Source organism: Ambystoma mexicanum, chromosome 12 (assembly GCF_040938575.1).
Source record: "Ambystoma mexicanum isolate Mex_15411 chromosome 12, UKY_AmexF1_1, whole genome shotgun sequence".
Taxonomy (NCBI): Eukaryota; Metazoa; Chordata; class Amphibia; order Caudata; family Ambystomatidae; genus Ambystoma; species Ambystoma mexicanum.
In genome coordinates, this window is record NC_090936.1 from 1,238,160,484 (window position 1) to 1,238,181,103 (window position 20,620).

Here is a 20,620-nt window from a genome sequence, read left to right on the forward strand (position 1 = left end):
TCCAGATTCTATACATTCCTATTTATAAACATTGGCAGCACCGCCTGCAATTTATTCACTACATAGCCAGGCTTATGATTACTTTGTCTACTTGCATTACTGCGTCAGTACATTTGTAAAATGGCTTTGCATTTTCTTCAGTGCTTGAAATCTTCATTCTGCTCCCGAAATGTTGCTTAGTTCGATACTTCATCATCAGGTTCAATAAGGTCTATTCACTTTCTTCATTGACATCTCTTCTGGGTGTGTCATTTCTGCTTCATGTGACGTCACCAGCCTTCTCTTTCACTCATCTTCACACTTCTTCCGGAATTTCCTTCAGAAGACTGTCATTTCTTGACGGATAGATATAGGGTTTTTTCAATGGATAACTTGTTTCAAGGACTCTTTGTGGTATAGGTACCATTACTGACCTTGTGCATGTCGCAATTTCCAGTTGCCAACATATAGACAGAATATGGGCGGGACTTTTCTGTAGAGGTACTTGGCTCCTTCTCTACAACACAAATGTCTCCTGACTCTGCACCCCTGGTCTGTTTCTGAGGTAGCTGGAATTAATATTTACACAAACTGGCGTCCATTTTTCCTATCATGGCCGTCCTTGCCACATTATATTTTCTTCTATAGCAAGCTTCTATATGTCTTAACTACCTTGCGTTACTGCACATTTAAACTTATTGGTCAGCAAGTCACTTTATCTTTTTTGCATACGTGATTATCATGTTGCTTCTGTTACATCATCACTCTTAAGTATTTTCATATAATTTCAGTATGTACTCGTATATCTTCTTCATGACATCACTCTGCCCTTGTCACATGTCCTATGGTGCATGCAGACATCATTCCACTCTCTCAGTGTGAAGGTACATTGTGTTTTATACACCCTATGCAGTATAGAGACAATACAGGGGGTCCCAGACACAGCTCTTCTCCTACAGTATGACGGTAGTGAGGGGGCGGGAGTTAGGGAAAGCACGTCCACCTGCAGAGGCAGTTGTTGTTTGTGATTCGCTGATCTGGCAAGGGAGAACCAGGTCAGTGGCTGTGATAACATTTTATGCTGCTTGGGCAAGGGAGTATACCCGAACAATGAACATTGAAGTAGTAGGCCTGTGGGAAGTTGATGAAGTGCTATGACCTTATATGGTATGATATGGTATTTGTAACGCGCCTATACTATGAAGTGGTGTTAAAGAATCTTCCTGACAAACTTGCATTGTTCAAGAAAGTCTTATCTAAACTGCTGCAGAAGTATATAAGTGTTCTTAATCAAACACGCTGTGATAAAACAACCTTGACAAAGACAATCTTTGTTGATGTCGATGAACTAAGGAAGTGTCCTTGGTTCATGCGAAGAATAGTGTTTGAGTTCTTACTATTACAAGTGGGAGCCAAAGAATTGTGTTGGAACTTTTTTTTATCAAGTTGGAACCATAATGAACTGTGATGAAACTTTTTTTTATCAAGTTGTAACCACAACTGTGTTGGGACTTTATTACAAGACAGGATTTCCTTACTCTCTGAAACTGTTGAGCAGAATCCTGCTTGAATCCGGGGTAGGGGAATTCACCCAGATTATTAGGAGAAACAGTTATCTTATTGTGAACTTAACTGTTATATGTGTTGCTTTTGAACTGCCATATATTATCTTGTTGAATTATTGTAGGTACAAGTGCGAGAGTGTTTTCTTTCGTATGTTTTAGGCAGGGAAATCCTCATCGGGATAGGGATAGTGAGGCCTTTATCCAACCTTTTGAGTTAATAAAATGGCATCCTAACCTTCACAAAGTTGTCTGCATTACATTTCTGACCCCTCACAGACACTAATGGTGTTTTCTGGCTGATTTTCTGTATGCACTGAGAATACTAAACTCAGGGTACTTTTCTTGCCGGGTCTCAAATTAATGAGTCTACATTATGAACAGAGTAAGTAGTGTAAATCTGTTGGCATGGAGGCTGCATTCTGACTGGTCATCTCACAGTCTCCAGCGGGAAAATTCTTTCCACTGCTTTGAAAAGAACGTTGGAAGATGGGGTACATCGATATTAGGAAAGCCCTCCACTCCCCGACACTGGAAGACCCCTGCAGTGCAGCATTGTTCCTCAGAGTCTTTAGACACTCCCTACCTACCCCTAGCAGGCTAAGAGAACATCAATAGCCATCCCGATTTCCTAATTCAATCCTTGGACTTGATGCACATGTTCCAATGTGATCCAGCGGTTAGGGCACCAGGGGGCTATACCCCAGCTCCAAGCAAGTGCTCCATATTCTCCAGTCCTATGATTACTTGCTGACAAGAGGTAACTGGTAATTAACTAACTGGCAGAAGTGCCAGGTCCATTCTGCCCCCTAGAGGGGCATCAATGGAGTCACATGGATGCATGGTCAAGAACAGGAGCCTTAAGCTCCACTCTGCACCTTTAGCTGCCTACTGAGCAAGGGCAGTGAAGATGCCGAGGGCTTGAGTTTGGGGTGTACAGTAAGCCTGGCAGAGGTCCTTGGCATAGTAGCAGTGTCATCTGGTGGCCACCGGAGTGGCCCTCAGATGGCATGTAGGACTTCCTACCCTGCCTGCATTGGCTGAACACCCATTGGGTTAGTGGGGTGACCTGAGAGGGTGGGTTTAGATCTCTGAGTGGGAAGACACTGATGATTATATCTCGGGCAGCAAATGTTACCAGATGGCAGAAGAAGAGGGACTCTGAGAGTGGAGCATGAGCCATTGACCTCTGCGATGAACCCCATCAAAGACCTGCTGAGTGTGAAGTCAGTCCTACACATTCACTCCTTAGAGAAGTTGGGGCAGGCAGGCAATGGTGCTGGCAGTGGTGGTGCTCTGCTCATAGTGATTTTGGGAAAAGGCAGGTGGTGATGCTGCCCCTATGGGTGCTTTGCTCTTAGTGCTGTCGAGAAGGCAGGAGGTGATGCTGCCAGTGGTGGTGCTGGTGCTGTTGGGGCAGGAGGTGATGCTGCCAGTGGCGGTGGTGGTGCTGCTGGGGCAGAAGGTAATGCTGCCAGTGTTGGTGCTGTTGGGGCAGGAGGTGATGCTGCCAGTGGCGGTGCTGGTGCTGTTGGGGCAGGAGGTGATGCTGCCAGTGTTGGTGCTGTTGGGGCAGGGGGTGATGTTGCCAGTGTTGGTGCTGTTGGGGCAGGAGGTGATGCTGCCAGTGGTGGTGCTTGTGCTGTTGGGGCAGGAAGTGATGTGCCAGTGTTGATTCTGGTGCTGTTGGGGCAGGAGGTGATGCTGCCAGTGGTGGTGCTGGTGCTGTTGGGGCAGGAGGTGATGCTGCCAGTGTTGGTGCTGTTGGGGCAGGAGGTGATGATGCCAGTGGTGGTGCTGGTGCTGTTGGGGCAGGAGGTGATGCTGCCAGTGTTGGTGCTGTTGGGGCAGGAGGTGATGCTGCCAGTGTTAGTGCTGTTGGGGCAGGCAGGGATGCTGCCAGTGCTGGTGGTGGTGCTGTTGGGGCAGGAGGTGATGCTGCCAGTGTTGGTGCTGTTGGGGCAGGAGGTGATGCTGCCAGTGGCTCTGCTGGTGCTGTTGGGGCAGGAGGTGATGCTTCCAGTGGTGGTGCTGGTGCTGCTCGGGCAGGAGGTGATGCTGCCAGTGTTGGTGCTGGTGGGGCAGGAGGTGATGCTGCCAGTGGCGCTGCTGGTGCTGTTGGGTCAGGAGGTGATGTGCCAGTGTTGGTGCTGTTGGGGCAGGAGGTGATGTTGCCAGTGGCGCTGCTGTTGCTGTTGGGTCAGGAGGTGATGTGCCAGTGTTGGTGCTGTTGGGGCAGGATGTGATGTTGCCAGTGGCGTTGCTGTTGCTGTTGGGTCAGGAGGTGATGTGCCAGTGTTGGTGCTGTTGGGGCAGGAGGTGATGCTGCCAGTGGCGCTGTTGTTACTGTTGGGGCAGGAGGTGATGCTGCCAGTGTTGGTGCTGTTGGGGCAGGAGGTGATGCTGCCAGTAGCGCTGCTGGTGCTGTTGGGGCAGGAGGTGATGCTGCCAGTGGTGCTGCTGGTGCTGTTGGCGTAGGAGGTGATGTGCCAGTGTTGTTGCTGTTGGGGCAGGAGGTGATGCTGCCAGTGTTGGTGCTGTTGGGGCAGGAGGTGATGCTGCCAGTGGTTCTGCTGGTGCTGTTGGGGCAGGAGGTGAAGCTTCCAGTGGTGGTGCTGGTGCTGTTGGGGCAGGAGGTGATGCTGCCAGTGGCGCTAGTGGTGCTGTTGGGGCAGGAGGTGATGCTACCAGTGTTGGTGCTGTTGGGGCAGGGGGTGATGCTGCCAGTGTTAGTGCTGTTGGGGCAGGCAGGGATGCTGCCAGTGCTGGTGGTGGTGCTGTTGGGGCAGGAGGTGATGCTGCCAGTGTTGGTGCTGTTGGGGCAGGAGGTGATGCTGCCAGTGGCTCTGCTGGTGCTGTTGGAGCAGGAGGTGATGCTTCCAGTGGTGGTGCTGGTGCTGCTCGGGCAGGAGGTGATGCTGCCAGTGTTGGTGCTGGTGGGGCAGGAGGTGATGCTGCCAGTGGCGCTGCTGGTGCTGTTGGGTCAGGAGGTGATGTGCCAGTGTTGGTGCTGTTGGGGCAGGAGGTGATGTTGCCAGTGGCGCTGCTGTTGCTGTTGGGTCAGGAGGTGATGTGCCAGTGTTGGTGCTGTTGGGGCAGGATGTGATGTTGCCAGTGGCGTTGCTGTTGCTGTTGGGTCAGGAGGTGATGTGCCAGTGTTGGTGCTGTTGGGGCAGGAGGTGATGCTGCCAGTGGCGCTGCTGTTGCTGTTGGGGCAGGAGGTGATGCTGCCAGTGTTGGTGCTGTTGGGGCAGCAGGTGATGCTGCCAGTAGCGCTGCTGGTGCTGTTGGGGCAGGAGGTGATGCTGCCAGTGGTGCTGCTGGTGCTGTTGGCGTAGGAGGTGATGTGCCAGTGTTGTTGCTGTTGGGGCAGGAGGTGATGCTGCCAGTGTTGGTGCTGTTGGGGCAGGAGGTGATGCTGCCAGTGGTTCTGCTGGTGCTGTTGGGGCAGGAGGTGAAGCTTCCAGTGGTGGTGCTGGTGCTGTTGGGGCAGGAGGTGATGCTGCCAGTGGCGCTAGTGGTGCTGTTGGGGCAGGAGGTGATGCTACCAGTGTTGGTGCTGTTGGGGCAGGGGGTGATGCTGCCAGTTTCGGTGCTGGTGCTGTTGGGGCAGGAGGCGATGCTGCCAGTGGCGGTGTTGGTGCTGGTGGGGCAGGAGGCGATGCTGCCAGTGGCGCTGCTGGTGGTGTAGGGGCAGGAGGCGATGCTGCCAGTGTTGGTGTTGGTGCTGTTGGGTCAGGCAGGGATGCTGCCAGTGGCAGTGTTGGTGCTGGTGGGGCAGGAGGCGATGCTGCCAGTGGCGCTGCTGGTGGTGTAGGGGCAGGAGGCGATGCTGTGTTCAATGACCTTGGCCGTGAAGCCAGTGGTGCGGGCTGCACTCCTATAGCCACTAGTAAGTGGAGTCTTTAAACTTCAGGTACGTAATCTTTCAAAAAGACAAACAACAAGAATCTCTTTTCAAGTGTGGCTGTATTTTATTCTTAACTCTCACGAGATCTTAGGTCTCTTATTCCTGCAGATGCCTATACGGGTGGCCAATGCATTTCGGAATAAATTCCTTCATCAGGGCCTGGTAAAAATCAATGCAACACCCATTTAAGTTGAAAAATCACCAAAGAGTTAAAGAGAACCCCCATTTTAGACCCAATGTTGTGTATCCATTATGCACCAGATTGAAAAGAACCCCATATATTTCACATATAAGAGCACAGTTCAGAAATGCACGTGTGTATATATATCATTAGATAAAGCATTCCATAGACATTACATTATATCAGCATGTAAGTACAAAAGAAAAGTACATACGGTTAACGATGGAAGTGTGTAAAGACAGCCCAGTGATTTGGAAACAATAAGCAAGATCAGAAAAAACAAAACGAAAGGAAATCAAGAGTTAGCAATCACTCTTTACATTAAACGCTATCTGTGTTTATCTTCCGTTCTAGCACAAGGAAAATTAAATCTGACCTGGTTTCCTTGTGAACTTGTATGTCAGCGTTTGTTTCGCTAGTCGTGTAATCACTCAGCTTAATCTGGTCTGTGAGTACGTGGTAGACTCGTGCTCGTCACAAATCCTATAGAAGACATAAGAACGAGTATCTTTAGCCTATCTAATGGCTCAGCGTTACAGAGCAACGCAGAGCGTTGTACTTCGCTTACCTTGTGTCAAATCACAGTGCCACGAAACTTACAGAGAATCGCGAGTGCGCGCGTTCATCTGTATGCTCAGTTGTTAAAAGTTACCATGGTAACTTGATCATGTTAAACAAGGAGGAACCGCCGGTGCACACGGCGGCCATGTTGTAATGGACTCAATCACTTAAACGGTCAGTAAAACAATTGAGCACAGCAGCCTAATGATTACCTTTCCACTATTGCAGGTCGCTCTATATTTAAATGAAAGTATGCAACATGTCATTACTATAAATATAGTGACCGGTACTGTGATTAATTTCTCTAAACAACTTCTGTTAACAATGTGTATGTCTACACTTTTTACGTTAATTTATGTCACAAATCATGCTTCAAACCTTTAGTTTATCTGATAAATTTGGTTCAAGCATATTCCAAATCTAAATACCCTATATTTGACACGTGGTCTACTCCATTATTGTGTAGAATGCGGTTCTGCATAATCTGTCATGTGAATGTACATAATGAAAGAAAAATTAGTCATGGATACAATTACAAAAAACAACTCAAATCAAACTCTTCATTAATTCCATCCGGTGCTAGGGAATCCAGTTTGTCAATCCAAAAAGCTTCCTGTTGAGCCCTCCATTTCTTCATATCCTTGTCACGCTTCCTGGTGGATTGTAGCTCTAGTACTGCGAATTTCAATTGCGTCACAGAGTGCCCTTTTTCTTTAAAATGTCTTGCTACCGCTGAAGTCAAGTTGTTGTTTCGAATGCAGGACTTATGTTCGTTTATCCTCACTCTTTTTTTCCGTGATGTCTCTCCCACATAATATATACCGCATGGGCACTTAATTGCGTATATTACGTTTTCTGATAGACAAGTAGCATGGTACCTAAGCTTGATTTTGGCTCCAGTTTTGGGATGCGTAATGCAGTTGCCTTTGATCACGTTATTGCAATTGCTGCAACTCATGCAGGGATACGTGCCCGGATGGCGATGCTGCCAGTGTTGGTGTTGGTGCTGTTGGGTCAGGCAGGGATGCTGCCAGTGGCGGTGCTGGTGCTGTTGGGGCAGGAGGCGATGCTGCCAGTGGCGCTGCTGGTGGTGTAGGGGCAGGAAGCGATGCTGCCAGTGTTGGTGTTGGTGCTGTTGGGTCAGGCAGGGATGCTGCCAGTGGTGCTGCTGGTGCCGTTGGGGCAGGAGGTGATGCTGCCAGTGGTGGTGCTGGTGCTGTTGGGGCAGGAGGTGATGCTGCCAATGGCGCTGCTGGTGCTATTGGGGCAGGAGGCGATGCTGCCAGTGGCGCTGCTGGTGCTGTTGGGGCAGGAGGTGATGCTGCCAGTGGCGCTGCTGGTGCTGTTGGGGCAGGAGGTGATGCTGCCAGTGGCGCTGCTGGTGCTGTTGGGGCAGGAGGTGATGCTGCCAGTGTTGGTGCTGTTGGGGCAGGAGGTGATGCTGCCATTGTTGGTGCTGTTGGGGCAGGAGGTGATGCTGCCAGTGGCGCTGCTGGTGCTGTTGGGGCAGGAGGTGATGCTGCCAGTGGCACTGCTGGTGCTGTTGGGGCAGGAGGTGATGCTGCCAGCGTTGGTGCTGTTGGGCAGGAGGTGATGCTGCCAGTGTTGGTGCTGTTGGGGCAGGAGGTGATGCTACCAGTGGCACTGCTGGTGCTGTTGGGGCAGGAGGTGATGTGCCAGTGTTGGTGCTGTTGGGGCAGGCAGGGATGCTGCCAGTGGCGCTGCTGGTGCTGTTGGGGCAGGAGGTGATGCTGCCAGTGTTGGTGCTGTTGGGGCAGGCAGGGATGCTGCCAGTGGCGGTGTTGGTGCTGGTGGGGCAGGAGGTGATGCTGCCAGTGGTGGTGGTGGTGCTGTTGGGGCAGGAGATGATGCTGCCAGTGTTGGTGCTGTTGGGGCAGGCAGGAATGCTTTAAGTGGCGGTGCTGGTGCTGTTGGGGCAGGAGGTGATGCTGCCAGTGTTGGTGCTGTTGGGGCAGGAGGCGATGCTGCCAGTGTTGGTGTTGGTGCTGTTGGGTCAGGCAGGGATGCTGCCAGTGGCGGTGTTGGTGCTGGTGCGGCAGGAGGTGATGCTGCCAGTGGTGGTGCTGGTGCTATTGGGACAGGAGGCGATGCTGCCAGTGGTGGTGTTGGTGCTGGTGGGGCAGGAGGTGATGCTGCCAGTGTTGGTGCTGTTGGGGCAGGCAGGGATGCTGCCAGTGGCGGTGTTGGTGCTGGTGGGGCAGGAGGTGATGCTGCCAGTGGTGGTGGTGGTGCTGTTGGGGCAGGAGGTGATGCTGCCAGTGTTGGTGCTGTTGGGGCAGGCAGGAATGCTTTCAGTGGCGGTGCTGGTGCTGTTGGGGCAGGAGGTGATGCTGCCAGTGTTGGTGCTGTTGGGGCAGGAGGTGATGCTGCCAGTGTTGGTGCTGTTGGGGCAGGAGGTGATGCTGCCAGTGTTGGTGCTGTTGGGGCAGGCAGGAATGCTTTCAGTGGCGCTGCTGGTGCTGTTGGGGCAAGAGGTGATGTGCCAGTGTTGGTGCTGTTGGGGCAGGAGGTGATGCTGCCAGTGTTGGTGCTGTTGGGGCAGGAGGTGATGCTGCCAGTGGTGGTGCTGGTGCTGTTGGGGCAGGAGGTGATGCTGCCAGTGGTGCTGCTGGTGCTGTTGGCGTAGGAGGTGATGTGCCAGTGTTGTTGCTGTTGGGGCAGGAGGTGATGCTGCCAGTGTTGGTGCTGTTGGGGCAGGAGGTGATGCTGCCAGTGGCTCTACTGGTGCTGTTGGGGCAGGAGGTGATGCTTCCAGTGGTGGTGCTGGTGCTGTTGGGACAGGAGGTGATGCTGCCAGTGGCGCTGCTGGTGCTGTTGGGGCAGGAGGTGATGCTACCAGTGTTGGTGCTGTTGGGGCAGGGGGTGATGCTGCCAGTGGCGGTGCTGGTGCTGTTGGGGCAGGAGGCGATGCTGCCAGTGGCGCTGCTGGTGGTGTAGGGGCAGGAGGCGATGCTGCCAGTGTTGGTGTTGGTGCTGTTGGGTCAGGCAGGGATGCTGCCAGTGGCGGTGTTGGTGCTGGTGGGCAGGAGGTGATGCTGCCAGTGGTGGTGCTGGTGCTGTTGGAGCAGGAGGTGATGCTGCCAGTGGCGCTGCTGGTGCCATTGGGGCAGGAGGCGATGCTGCCAGTGGTGCTGCTGGTGCTGTTGGGGCAGGAGGTGATGCTGCCAGTGGCGCTGCTGGTGCTGTTGGAGCAGGAGGTGATGTGCCAGTGTTGGTGCTGTTGGGGCAGGCAGCCGGTGATGCTGCCAGTGGCGCTGCTGGTGCTGTTGGGGCAGGAGGTGATGCTGTCAGTGGCACTGCTGTTGCTGTTGGGGCAGGAGGTGATGCTGCCAGCGTTGGTGCTGTTGGGGCAGGAGGTGATGCTGCCAGTGTTGGTGCTGTTGGGGCAGGAGGTGATGCTAACAGTGGCGCTGCTGGTGCTGTTGGGGCAGGAGGTGATGCTGCCACTGGCGCTGCTGGTGCTGTTGGGGCAGGAGGTGATGCTACCAGTGGCACTGCTGGTGCTGTTGGGGCAGGAGGTGATGCTGCCAGCGTTGGTGCTGTTGGGGCAGGAGGTGATGCTGCCAGTGTTGGTGCTGTTGGGGCAGGAGGTGATGCTTCCAGTGGCGCTGCTGGTGCTGTTGGGGCAGGAGGTGATGTGCCAGTGTTGGTGCTGTTGGGGCAGACAGGGATGCTGCCAGTGGCGCTGCTGGTGCTGTTGGGGCAGGAGGTGATGCTGCCAGTGTTGGTGCTGTGGGGGCAGGAGGTGATGCTGCCAGTGGTGGTGCTGTTGGGGCAGGAGGTGATGCTGCCAGTGTTGGTGCTGTTGGGGCAGGAGGGAATGCTGCCAGTGTCGGTGCTGTTGGGGCAGGAGGTGATGCTGCCAGTGGTGGTGCTGGTGCTGTTGGGGCAGGAGGTGATGCTGCCAGTGGCGCTGCTGGTGCTGTTGGGGCAGGAGGTGATGCTGGGCAGGAGGTGATGCTGCCAGTGGCGCTGCTGGTGCTGTTGGGGCAGGAGGTGATGTGCCAGTGTTTTTGCTGTTGGGGCAGGAGGTGATGCTGCCAGTGGCGCTGTTGTTGCTGTTGGGGCAGGAGGCGATGCTGCCAGTGTTGGTGCTGTTGGGGCAGGAGGTGATGTGCCAGTGACGCTGCTGGTGCTGTTGGAGCAGGAGGCGATGCTGCCAGAGTTGGTGCTGTTGGGGCAGGAGGTGATGCTGCCAGTGGCGGTGCTGGTGCTGTTGGGGCAGGAGGTGATGCTGCCAGTGGTGCTGTTGTTGCTGTTGGGGCAGGAGGCGATGCTGCCAGGGTTGGTGCTGTTGGGGCAGGAGGTGATGTGCCAGTGACGCTGCTGGTGCTGTTGGGGCAGGAGGCGATGCTGCCAGAGTTGGTGCTGTTGGGGCAGGAGGTGATGCTGCCAGTGGCGGTGCTGGTGCTGTTGGGGCAGGAGGTGATGCTGCCAGTGGCGCTGTTGTTGCTGTTGGGGCAGGAGGCGATGCTGCCAGTGTTGGTGCTGTTGGGGCAGCAGGTGATGTGCCAGTGACGCTGCTGGTGCTGTTGGGGCAGGAGGTGATGCTGCCAGTGTTGGTGCTGTTGGGGCAGGAGGTGATGCTGCCAGTGTTGGTGCTGTTGGAGCAGGAGGTGATGCTGCCAGTGGTGGTGTTGGTGCTGGTGGGGCAGGAGGTGATGCTGGCAGTGTTGGTGCTGTTGGGGCAGGAGGTGATGCTGCCAGTGGCGCTGCTTGTGCTGTTGGGGCAGGAGGTGATGCTGCCAGTGGCGGTGTTGGTGCTGGTGGGGCAGGAGGTGATGCTGCCAGTGGCGCTGCTGGTGCTGTTGGGGCAGGAGGTGATGCTGCCAGTGGCGCTGCTGGTGCTGTTGGGGCAGGAGGCGATGTGCCAGTGTTCGTGCTGTTGGGGCAGGAGGTGATGCTGCCAGTGTTGGTGCTTTTGGGGCAGGAGGGAATGCTGCCAGTGTCGGTGCTGTTGGGGCAGGAGGTGATGCTGCCAGTGGTGATGCTGGTGCTGTTGGGGCAGGAGGTGATGCTGCCAGTGGCGCTGCTGGTGCTGTTGGGGCAGGAGGTGATGCTGGGCAGGAGGTGATGCTGCCAGTGGCGCTGCTGGTGCTGTTGGGGCAGGAGGTGATGTGCCAGTGTTTTTGCTGTTGGGGCAGGCAGGGATGCCGCCAGTGGTGCTGCTGGTGCTGTTGGGGCAGGAGGTGATGCTGCCAGAGTTGGTGCTGTTGGGGCAGGAGGTGATGCTGCCAGTGGCGGTGCTGGTGCTGTTGGGGCAGGAGGTGATGCTGCCAGTGGCGGTGCTGGTGCTGTTGGGGCAGGAGGTGATGCTGCCAGTGTTGGTGCTGTTGGGGCAGGAGGTGATGCTGCCAGTGGCGCTGCTGGTGCTGTTGGGGCAGGAGGTGATGCTGCCAGTGGCGCTGCTGGTGCTGTTGGGGCAGGAGGTGATGCTGGGCAGGAGGTGATGCTGCCAGTGGCGCTGCTGGTGCTGTTGGGGCAGGAGGTGATGTGCCAGTGTTTTTGCTGTTGGGGCAGGAGGTGATGCTGCCAGTGGCGCTGTTGTTGCTGTTGGGGCAGGAGGCGATGCTGCCAGTGTTGGTGCTGTTGGGGCAGGAGGTGATGTGCCAGTGACGCTGCTGGTGCTGTTGGAGCAGGAGGCGATGCTGCCAGAGTTGGTGCTGTTGGGGCAGGAGGTGATGCTGCCAGTGGCGGTGCTGGTGCTGTTGGGGCAGGAGGTGATGCTGCCAGTGGTGCTGTTGTTGCTGTTGGGGCAGGAGGCGATGCTGCCAGGGTTGGTGCTGTTGGGGCAGGAGGTGATGTGCCAGTGACGCTGCTGGTGCTGTTGGGGCAGGAGGCGATGCTGCCAGAGTTGGTGCTGTTGGGGCAGGAGGTGATGCTGCCAGTGGCGGTGCTGGTGCTGTTGGGGCAGGAGGTGATGCTGCCAGTGGCGCTGTTGTTGCTGTTGGGGCAGGAGGCGATGCTGCCAGTGTTGGTGCTGTTGGGGCAGCAGGTGATGTGCCAGTGACGCTGCTGGTGCTGTTGGGGCAGGAGGTGATGCTGCCAGTGTTGGTGCTGTTGGGGCAGGAGGTGATGCTGCCAGTGTTGGTGCTGTTGGAGCAGGAGGTGATGCTGCCAGTGGTGGTGTTGGTGCTGGTGGGGCAGGAGGTGATGCTGGCAGTGTTGGTGCTGTTGGGGCAGGAGGTGATGCTGCCAGTGGCGCTGCTTGTGCTGTTGGGGCAGGAGGTGATGCTGCCAGTGGCGGTGTTGGTGCTGGTGGGGCAGGAGGTGATGCTGCCAGTGGCGCTGCTGGTGCTGTTGGGGCAGGAGGTGATGCTGCCAGTGGCGCTGCTGGTGCTGTTGGGGCAGGAGGCGATGTGCCAGTGTTCGTGCTGTTGGGGCAGGAGGTGATGCTGCCAGTGTTGGTGCTTTTGGGGCAGGAGGGAATGCTGCCAGTGTCGGTGCTGTTGGGGCAGGAGGTGATGCTGCCAGTGGTGATGCTGGTGCTGTTGGGGCAGGAGGTGATGCTGCCAGTGGCGCTGCTGGTGCTGTTGGGGCAGGAGGTGATGCTGGGCAGGAGGTGATGCTGCCACTGGCGCTGCTGGTGCTGTTGGGGCAGGAGGTGATGTGCCAGTGTTTTTGCTGTTGGGGCAGGCAGGGATGCCGCCAGTGGTGCTGCTGGTGCTGTTGGGGCAGGAGGTGATGCTGCCAGAGTTGGTGCTGTTGGGGCAGGAGGTGATGCTGCCAGTGGCGGTGCTGGTGCTGTTGGGGCAGGAGGTGATGCTGCCAGTGGCGGTGCTGGTGCTGTTGGGGCAGGAGGTGATGCTGCCAGTGTTGGTGCTGTTGGGGCAGGAGGTGATGCTGCCAGTGGCGCTGCTGGTGCTGTTGGGGCAGGAGGTGATGCTGCCAGTGGCGCTGCTGGTGCTGTTGGGGCAGGTGGTGATGTGCCAGTGTTCGTGCTGTTGGGGCAGGAGGTGATGTGCCAGTGTTCGTGCTGTTGGGGCAGGAGGTGATGCTGCCAGTGGCGCTACTGGTGCTGTTGGGGGCAGGTGGTGATGTGCCAGTGCTGGTGCTGTTGGGGCAGGCAGGGATGCGGCCTGTTCTCTGCTCTTTGTGATGGCGTCCTAGAGGATTCTGGGTACTGTAGGCTCATGACGGGGGCACGATCATACTGACTGCATGCAGCAGCCAGCCTTCTGATGACTTCGCTGTGTGTGCTCTCTCTGCCTCCTGGCAGTGCCTGTGCCCAGCGGCCTCGCCTTGACTCCTCTGCTCCTTGGAGTCTGTGCCTATCCCTCCCCTGGTTTATCATTGACAGCTGGTTCCCAGGCACTGCTCGGGCATACCTGGGGGGCAGTCTCCATGCCCACCTCCCCCGCGGGCTCCAGGGAAGAGTTCCAGCTCGCCTCCTTTGCGAGGCACATGCCGACGTCCATGCTGTGTTGGCGACCCTGAAGAGAGCTGGGGAAGTGGAGCTGGTGCCTTCTGCCATGAAGCACATTGAAGTCAAATTAAAAGCCCCGGTGATGCACTCTCAGGCCTACTACCCCCCACAGCCTTCCCTGGGAGGGGGTACTGGGCTCGGCTACAGCAAGAGGAGGAGGGTCCTGTTTCCCCAGGAAAGCCGGAACGCTTTGAGGCTTCGAAGCACTCCAGCGTGGCTGCCCGGACGCCCCCCCATGGGGAGCCCTTCCAAGAAGCTGGTGTTCAACAGCCCTGCTCTGCACCGGGTGAGTGCGCCCTTATGGGCCAAGTCTGATCTTATATTATGAACTCGCACTCAAGCCCCTGCCATGCTGTCTAGGGTCTCCGGTGGAAGGACCTCCTCACCCCCACCAACCGTCCATCTCATACCAGCTTCCCCCCTTCCCCCTCCTCACCCCCACTTTCTCCTGCCTCCGCTCGCTTGTCTTCCGTTCTCAACCAGAAGTCACCTTTATCCATGTTTCGGCACTGGCTGCACAATTCCCCATGACATGTCCCCTCTCTTCAAGAAAGGCGGCAGCAGGGGTCCCGGGCCTTGGCACTGCCCCCTCAGGCGGCAGCAGGGGCCTCCGGCCTTTGCACTGTCCCCCTCTCTTTAGGAAAGGCAGCAGCAGGAGCCCGGGCCTTTCCACGGTCCCCTTCTCTTTAGGAAAGGCGGCAGCATGGGCCCCGGGCCTTTGCACTATCCACTCTCTTTAGGAAAGGCGGCAGCAGGGGCCCCAGGCCTTTCCACGGTCCCCTCTCTTTAGGAAAGGCGGCAGCAGGGGCCTCCGGCCTTTGCACTGTCCCCCTCTCTTTAGGAAAGGCAGCAGCAGGAGCCCGGGCCTTTCCACGGTCCCCTTCTCTTTAGGAAAGGCGGCACAGGGGCCCCGGGCCTTGGCACTGTCCCCCGCTCTTTAGGAAAGGCAGCAGCGCAGGGGCCCGGGCCTTTGCACTGTCCCCCTCTCTTCAGGAAAGGTGGCAGCAGGGGCCCCAGGCCTTTCCACGGTCCCCTTCTCTTTAGGAAAGGCGGCAGCAGGGGCCCCGGGCCTTTGCACTGTCCACTCTCTTTAGGAAAGGCGGCAGCAGGGGCCCCGGGCCTTTCCACGGTCCCCTCTCTTTAGGAAAGGCGGCAGCAGGGGCCCCGGGCCTTTCCACGGTCCCCTCTCTTTAGGAAAGGCGGCAGCAGGGGTCCCGGGCCTTTGCACTGTCCCCTCTCTTTAGGAAAGGCGGCAGCAGGGGTCCCGGGCCTTTGCACTGTCCCCTCTCTTTAGGAAAGGCGGCAGCAGGGGCCCCGGGCCTTTGCACTGTCCCCTCTCTTTAGGAAAGGCGGCAGCAGGGGGCCGCCTTCACTGACTCAAAGGGTGGGATTTTTGGGCAAACCTGCGCCTTGTAATCGGCTCAAGGAGGGCAGGGGCCGCTTTAAATGAGCCCTTCTTAGAAATATGTTATGCGGGTGCCCCAAAAAACTCCCCGCACGTACCTGCCTGAACGGGCGCGTGAACCAGTAGTTTGCCAGTTCTTCGCGTGCTCTGGGATCTTATGGTAGAGCAGTGTCTGACCTGAGATGGAATCCTGGCCCTGGGATACGAAGAGCACACAGTGCCATAGACACAAGGCACACGAAGAGCTGCCGGGATCCTGAGAAACAGGCGTGTGCGATCTTCTAGCATGGCCCGCTCTCCTGAGACCCTCTCCTTTATGCCGCTAATTCTTTCCACACCTAGCAATCACTCTCTCCTGATAATCACTCTCTCCTGTTAATCACTCTCTCCTGTTATCCTCGCCCTCTCTCCTGTTATCCTCACCCTCTCTCCTGTTATCCTCGCCCTCTCTCCTGTTATCCTCACCCTCTCTCCTGTTATCATCACCCTCTCCTGTTAATCACTCTCTCCTGTTAGTCACTCTCTCCAGTTAGTCACTCTCTCCTGTTAATCACTCTCTCCTGTTAATCACTCTCTCCTGTTATCCTTGACCTCTCCTGTTAATCACTCTCTCCTGTTAATCACTCTCTCCTGTTATCGTCACCCTCTCTCCTGTTAATCACTCTCTCCTGTTAATCACTCTCCTGTTATCCTCGCCCTCTCTCCTGTTATCCTCACCCTCTCTCCTGTTATCCTTACCGTCTCTCCTGTTATCTTCGCCCTCTCTCCTGTTATCTTCGCCCTCTCTCCTGTTATCCTCACCCTCTCTCCTGTTATCATCACCGTTTCTGTTAGTCACTCTCTCCAGTTAGTCACTCTCTCCAGTTAGTCACTCTCTCCTGTTAATCACTCTCTCCTGTTAATCTCTCTCTCCTGTTACTCACTCTCTCCGGTTATCTTCACCCTCTCTCCTGTTATCGTCGTCCTCTCTCTTGGCGTTTCCAGTTCCTTCCTCGCGAGGTTTTTGGACCGCTCCTGCTCATAAGCCTGGAAGTGTTGTAGTGCGGGGAAGCGGTGCATGTAAGACAGAATTAAATAATGAAATAACCACAAATCATGAGTCCAAACCGCCAGATAAGGTGGAAAAACTTCTGCCACAAGCTTTATTGGACAATCAGCTGTGTGTAGAGAAAACCAACCAACAAAACATTATGGTACATGGGATCAGATGAGCGGGGCGCCTACTCCACCGAGGGGCCAACTCGAGGCTGATCCCTGCCACCCTTCACAGAAAAGCTTGCAATGACCCGGCGTTGAGCCGTGTCTGGTTTTATTTTCGCCACTTGTTTCCTTCTTTTTAAGGGGCAAAAAAGAACCTGGCGGAAATGGACTGGATCACAGCAATTGATATTATGCATGCCAGGCGAGAGCCAACCAATTCATGGCAGTAGAAAAGAATGTAGGCTCTGTCCCAAGATATCTATGGAAAATAAGGAATCATTTCCTTAGAATCCGGCTTAATGTAGCAAGAACTGGTGAGGTTTCGGCACAAAGAGCACAAGGTGATTTAGCAACAAAATGATGTGATCGTTGCTCTGACCCGAAAGCCCAAACTTTGAAGCATCTTTTAATGGACTGTCAAGGAACCAGGCAAGCCAGGTCTCGACTGTTCTCTAGATTTGGTCTCAATAGTGCGAACTTCATAGCAGAAATGTTCTGGGACCGTCTCATTGCTCGTGTCCATAATCCTCTCACAATCGCCGTGCTGCAAGTGCTTGCAAGCTGCAATATTGTTGATTGTCTAAATGTTACACAGGTCTCTCCTCCTCCCTTCTTTTTCTTCAAATTGTGTAATTGTGCCTATGATCCTTGTGTGAAAATGAAGAATAATGTTACAGTTACCTATAATAGTGTCTAGGATCTAGGATTTTTTTAAAAAATGTTGTTAGATTTTTTATCGTTTTTTATTATGTTCCTTTTTTTACATGAATTGTCTTTTATGTGGTAATTTGAATTTTGTAATATACGTCTGTTGATAGAAGTATGTTGTGTTCTCATTTTCCACATTTTTTCTTTTGCTTTTTGCTTTGCTAAAGGATGAAATCAGTGTTTTTCTTTTGTAAAAGGTTGTTCCAACCAAACACAAATAACATTTTGTTTTAAAAATAAAGAAATGTTAAGGGGCACCTTTCCTTTTTTCCATGGCCTCTTGCGAGGCGTTGGCTCTTTTCCGGGTTTAGCCTCTTTCCATGTGTATGTTTCAGTTCCGGGTTGCCTCATCTAACCCTCCACTTTCTAGCTGTCCTACTGCACGTGTTTCCATGGCCTCTTGCGAGGCGTTGGCTCTTTTCCGGGTTTAGCCTCTTTCCATGTGTATGTTTCAGTTCCGGGTTGCCTTATCTAATCCTCCACTTTCTAGCTGTCCTACTGCACGTGTTTCCATGGCCTCTTGCGAGGCGTTGGCTCTTTTCCGGGTTTAGCCTCTTTCCATGTGTATGTTTCAGTTCCGGGTTGCCTCATCTAACCCTCCACTTTCTAGCTGTCCTACTGCACGTGTTTACATGGCCTCTTGCGAGGCGTTGGCTCTTTTCCGGGTTTAGCCTCTTTCCATGTGTATGTTTCAGTTCCGGGTTGCCTCATCTAATCCTCCACTTTCTAGCTGTCCTACTGCACGTGTTTACATGGCCTCTTGCGAGGCGTTGGCTCTTTTCCGGGTTTAGCCTCTTTCCACGTGTATGTTTCAGTTCCGGGTTGCCTCATCTAATCCTCCACTTTCTAGCTGTCCTACTGCACGTGTTTCCATGGCCTCTTGCGAGGCGTTGGCTCTTTTCCGGGTTTAGCCTCTTTCCATGTGTATGTTTCAGTTCCGGGTTGCCTTATCTAACCCTCCACTTTCTAGCTGTCCTACTGCACGTGTTTACATGGCCTCTTGCGAGGCGTTGGCTCTTTTCCGGGTTTAGCCTCTTTCCACGTGTATGTTTCAGTTCCGGGTTGCCTCATCTAATCCTCCACTTTCTAGCTGTCCTACTGCACGTGTTTCCATGGCCTCTTGCGAGGCGTTGGCTCTTTTCCGGGTTTAGCCTCTTTCCATGTGTATGTTTCAGTTCCGGGTTGCCTTATCTAATCCTCCACTTTCTAGCTGTCCTACTGCACGTGTTTACATGGCCTCTTGCGAGGCGTTGGCTCTTTTCCGGGTTTAGCCTCTTTCCACGTGTATGTTTCAGTTCCAGGTTGCCTCATCTAACCCTCCACTTTCTAGCTGTCCTACTGCACGTGTTTCCATGGCCTCTTGCGAGGCGTTGGCTCTTTTCCGGGTTTAGCCTCTTTCCATGTGTATGTTTCAGTTCCGGGTTGCCTTATCTAATCCTCCACTTTCTAGCTGTCCTACTGCACGTGTTTACATGGCCTCTTGCGAGGCGTTGGCTCTTTTCCGGGTTTAGCCTCTTTCCACGTGTATGTTTCAGTTCCGGGTTGCCTCATCTAATCCTCCACTTTCTAGCTGCCCTATTGCACGTGTTTCCATGGCCTCTTGCGAGGCGTTGGCTCTTTTCCGGGTTTAGCCTCTTTCCATGTGTATGTTTCAGTTCCGGGTTGCCTTATCTAATCCTCCACTTTCTAGCTGTCCTACTGCACGTGTTTCCATGGCCTCTTGCGAGGCGTTGGCTCTTTTCCGGGTTTAGCCTCTTTCCATGTGTATGTTTCAGTTCCGGGTTGCCTCATCTAATCCTCCACTTTCTAGCTGTCCTACTGCACGTGTTTACATGGCCTCTTGCGAGGCGTTGGCTCTTTTCCGGGTTTAGCCTCTTTCCACGTGTATGTTTCAGTTCCGGGTTGCCTCATCTAATCCTCCACTTTCTAGCTGCCCTATTGCACGTGTTTCCATGGCCTCTTGCGAGGCGTTGGCTCTTTTCCGGGTTTAGCCTCTTTCCATGTGTATGTTTCAGTTCCGGGTTGCCTTATCTAATCCTCCACTTTCTAGCTGTCCTACTGCACGTGTTTACATGGCCTCTTGCGAGGCGTTGGCTCTTTTCCGGGTTTAGCCTCTTTCCACGTGTATGTTTCAGTTCCGGGTTGCCTCATCTAATCCTCCACTTTCTAGCTGCCCTATTGCACGTGTTTCCATGGCCTCTTGCGAGGCGTTGGCTCTTTTCCGGGTTTAGCCTCTTTCCATGTGTATGTTTCAGTTCCGGGTTGCCTTATCTAATCCTCCACTTTCTAGCTGTCCTACTGCACGTGTTTCCATGGCCTCTTGCGAGGCGTTGGCTCTTTTCCGGGTTTAGCCTCTTTCCATGTGTATGTTTCAGTTCTGGGTTGCCTCATCTAAACCTCCACTTTCTAGCTGTCCTACTGCACGTGTTTCCATGGCCTCTTGCGAGGCGTTGGCTCTTTTCCGGGTTTAGCCTCTTTCCATGTGTATGTTTCAGTTCCGGGTTGCCTCATCTAACCCTCCACTTTCTAGCTGCCCTACTGCACGTGTTTCCATGGCCTCTTGCGAGGCGTTGGCTCTTTTCCGGGTTTAGCCTCTTCCCATGTGTATGTTTCAGTTCCGGGTTGCCTCATCTAACCCTCCACTTTCTAGCTGTCCTACTGCACGTGTTTCCATGGCCTCTTGCGAGGTCTTAGCTGCTTTCCCTGTTCATCCTTTTCTTATCTTCATGTTTTAGTTGTATGCTGCCTTCTTTGATTGGCCTCTTCAGAGGCGCCTGTTTTTGTCTTTTTACCCCTATTCCAGAGCTATGTGCCCCCAGTGTGTCGTTTATTAATGGGGCTACCGACACCTTGCCCTTCTTATGGGAGGGAGGGTTTTTTTCTGTTTCTGCCTCAAGTGTGCCAGGCCTTGCAGCAGATATGTGCCCAGTTCTATGGAGAAAAGAGTACTAAGAGGGGTACACTGCCCTCCACAGATATAGGCCAGGCAGCCACTTTTGTCACATCAAAGGCCCTGTGCCCTCCCTTCCGTCTTGATGGCTTAAATCTGCCACTGCCGTTCGGTGTTGCCCGTTTCCCTGGGGTGGGGCGGGGCGCTCCACCTCCGGGGGCCCATGGGCTGGCTCTATTTGCACTCCATGGAGTCTCTGAAGGCCCTGTTCTTGACCCCCTGTTCTCTCTTTATACCTTTCCTTTATCTGAGTTTTGTCGTAGGCCTGTACACGGCCGGGGACAGCTGGGGCATACCTCGCGCAGCGCGGGCCTCGCTGTAAATGACACGCGGGGAGCCGAGGTGACTTGCAACCTTCTTTATTCAACTTAACCGGCAACTGCCGAACTTCCCCTCCCGCCCCTCCCCTTCCCCTGACATCACGCCCTGGACGTCGTCGCGTAACGGCCGCAACGGCGGCCAGCCCACGCATAACGATGCGGGTGGGCTGACATCTCCCCCCTTTTTAACATGAGGGGTGCTCCCATTTCCTTACCCCATCTCTTCTATCAGGCGGAGCGGCTTGATGCGACTCCTTTGAGGGCGCCTTACCCCGCACGGTGTCGCGCAGTCTCTGGCCGGGGTTGCACCGTCCTTTTCTGTCTCTGACTCCTCGGCGTCTCCCTGGTAGGGTTCCTCTGCGAGATCATTCCCGTCACTGTCTCTGTCCCATTCCCA

The 20,620-nt window shown here is 54.5% G+C and overlaps 1 protein-coding gene across 1 annotated transcript; it reads right to left on the bottom strand.

Moving 5' to 3' along the window:
• Positions 1-2,881: 2,881 nt before the first annotated feature.
• On the bottom strand, positions 2,882-6,340 carry LOC138514761 (mucin-2-like). The gene is made up of 4 exons (XM_069630141.1): positions 6,285-6,340; positions 4,654-5,268; positions 3,794-4,516; positions 2,882-3,656 (listed from the first exon to the last, which is right to left on the bottom strand). The coding sequence occupies exons 1-4, from the start codon at positions 6,338-6,340 to the stop codon at positions 2,882-2,884; spliced, it is 2,169 nt and encodes a 722-aa protein (XP_069486242.1).
• Positions 6,341-20,620: the final 14,280 nt, after the last annotated feature.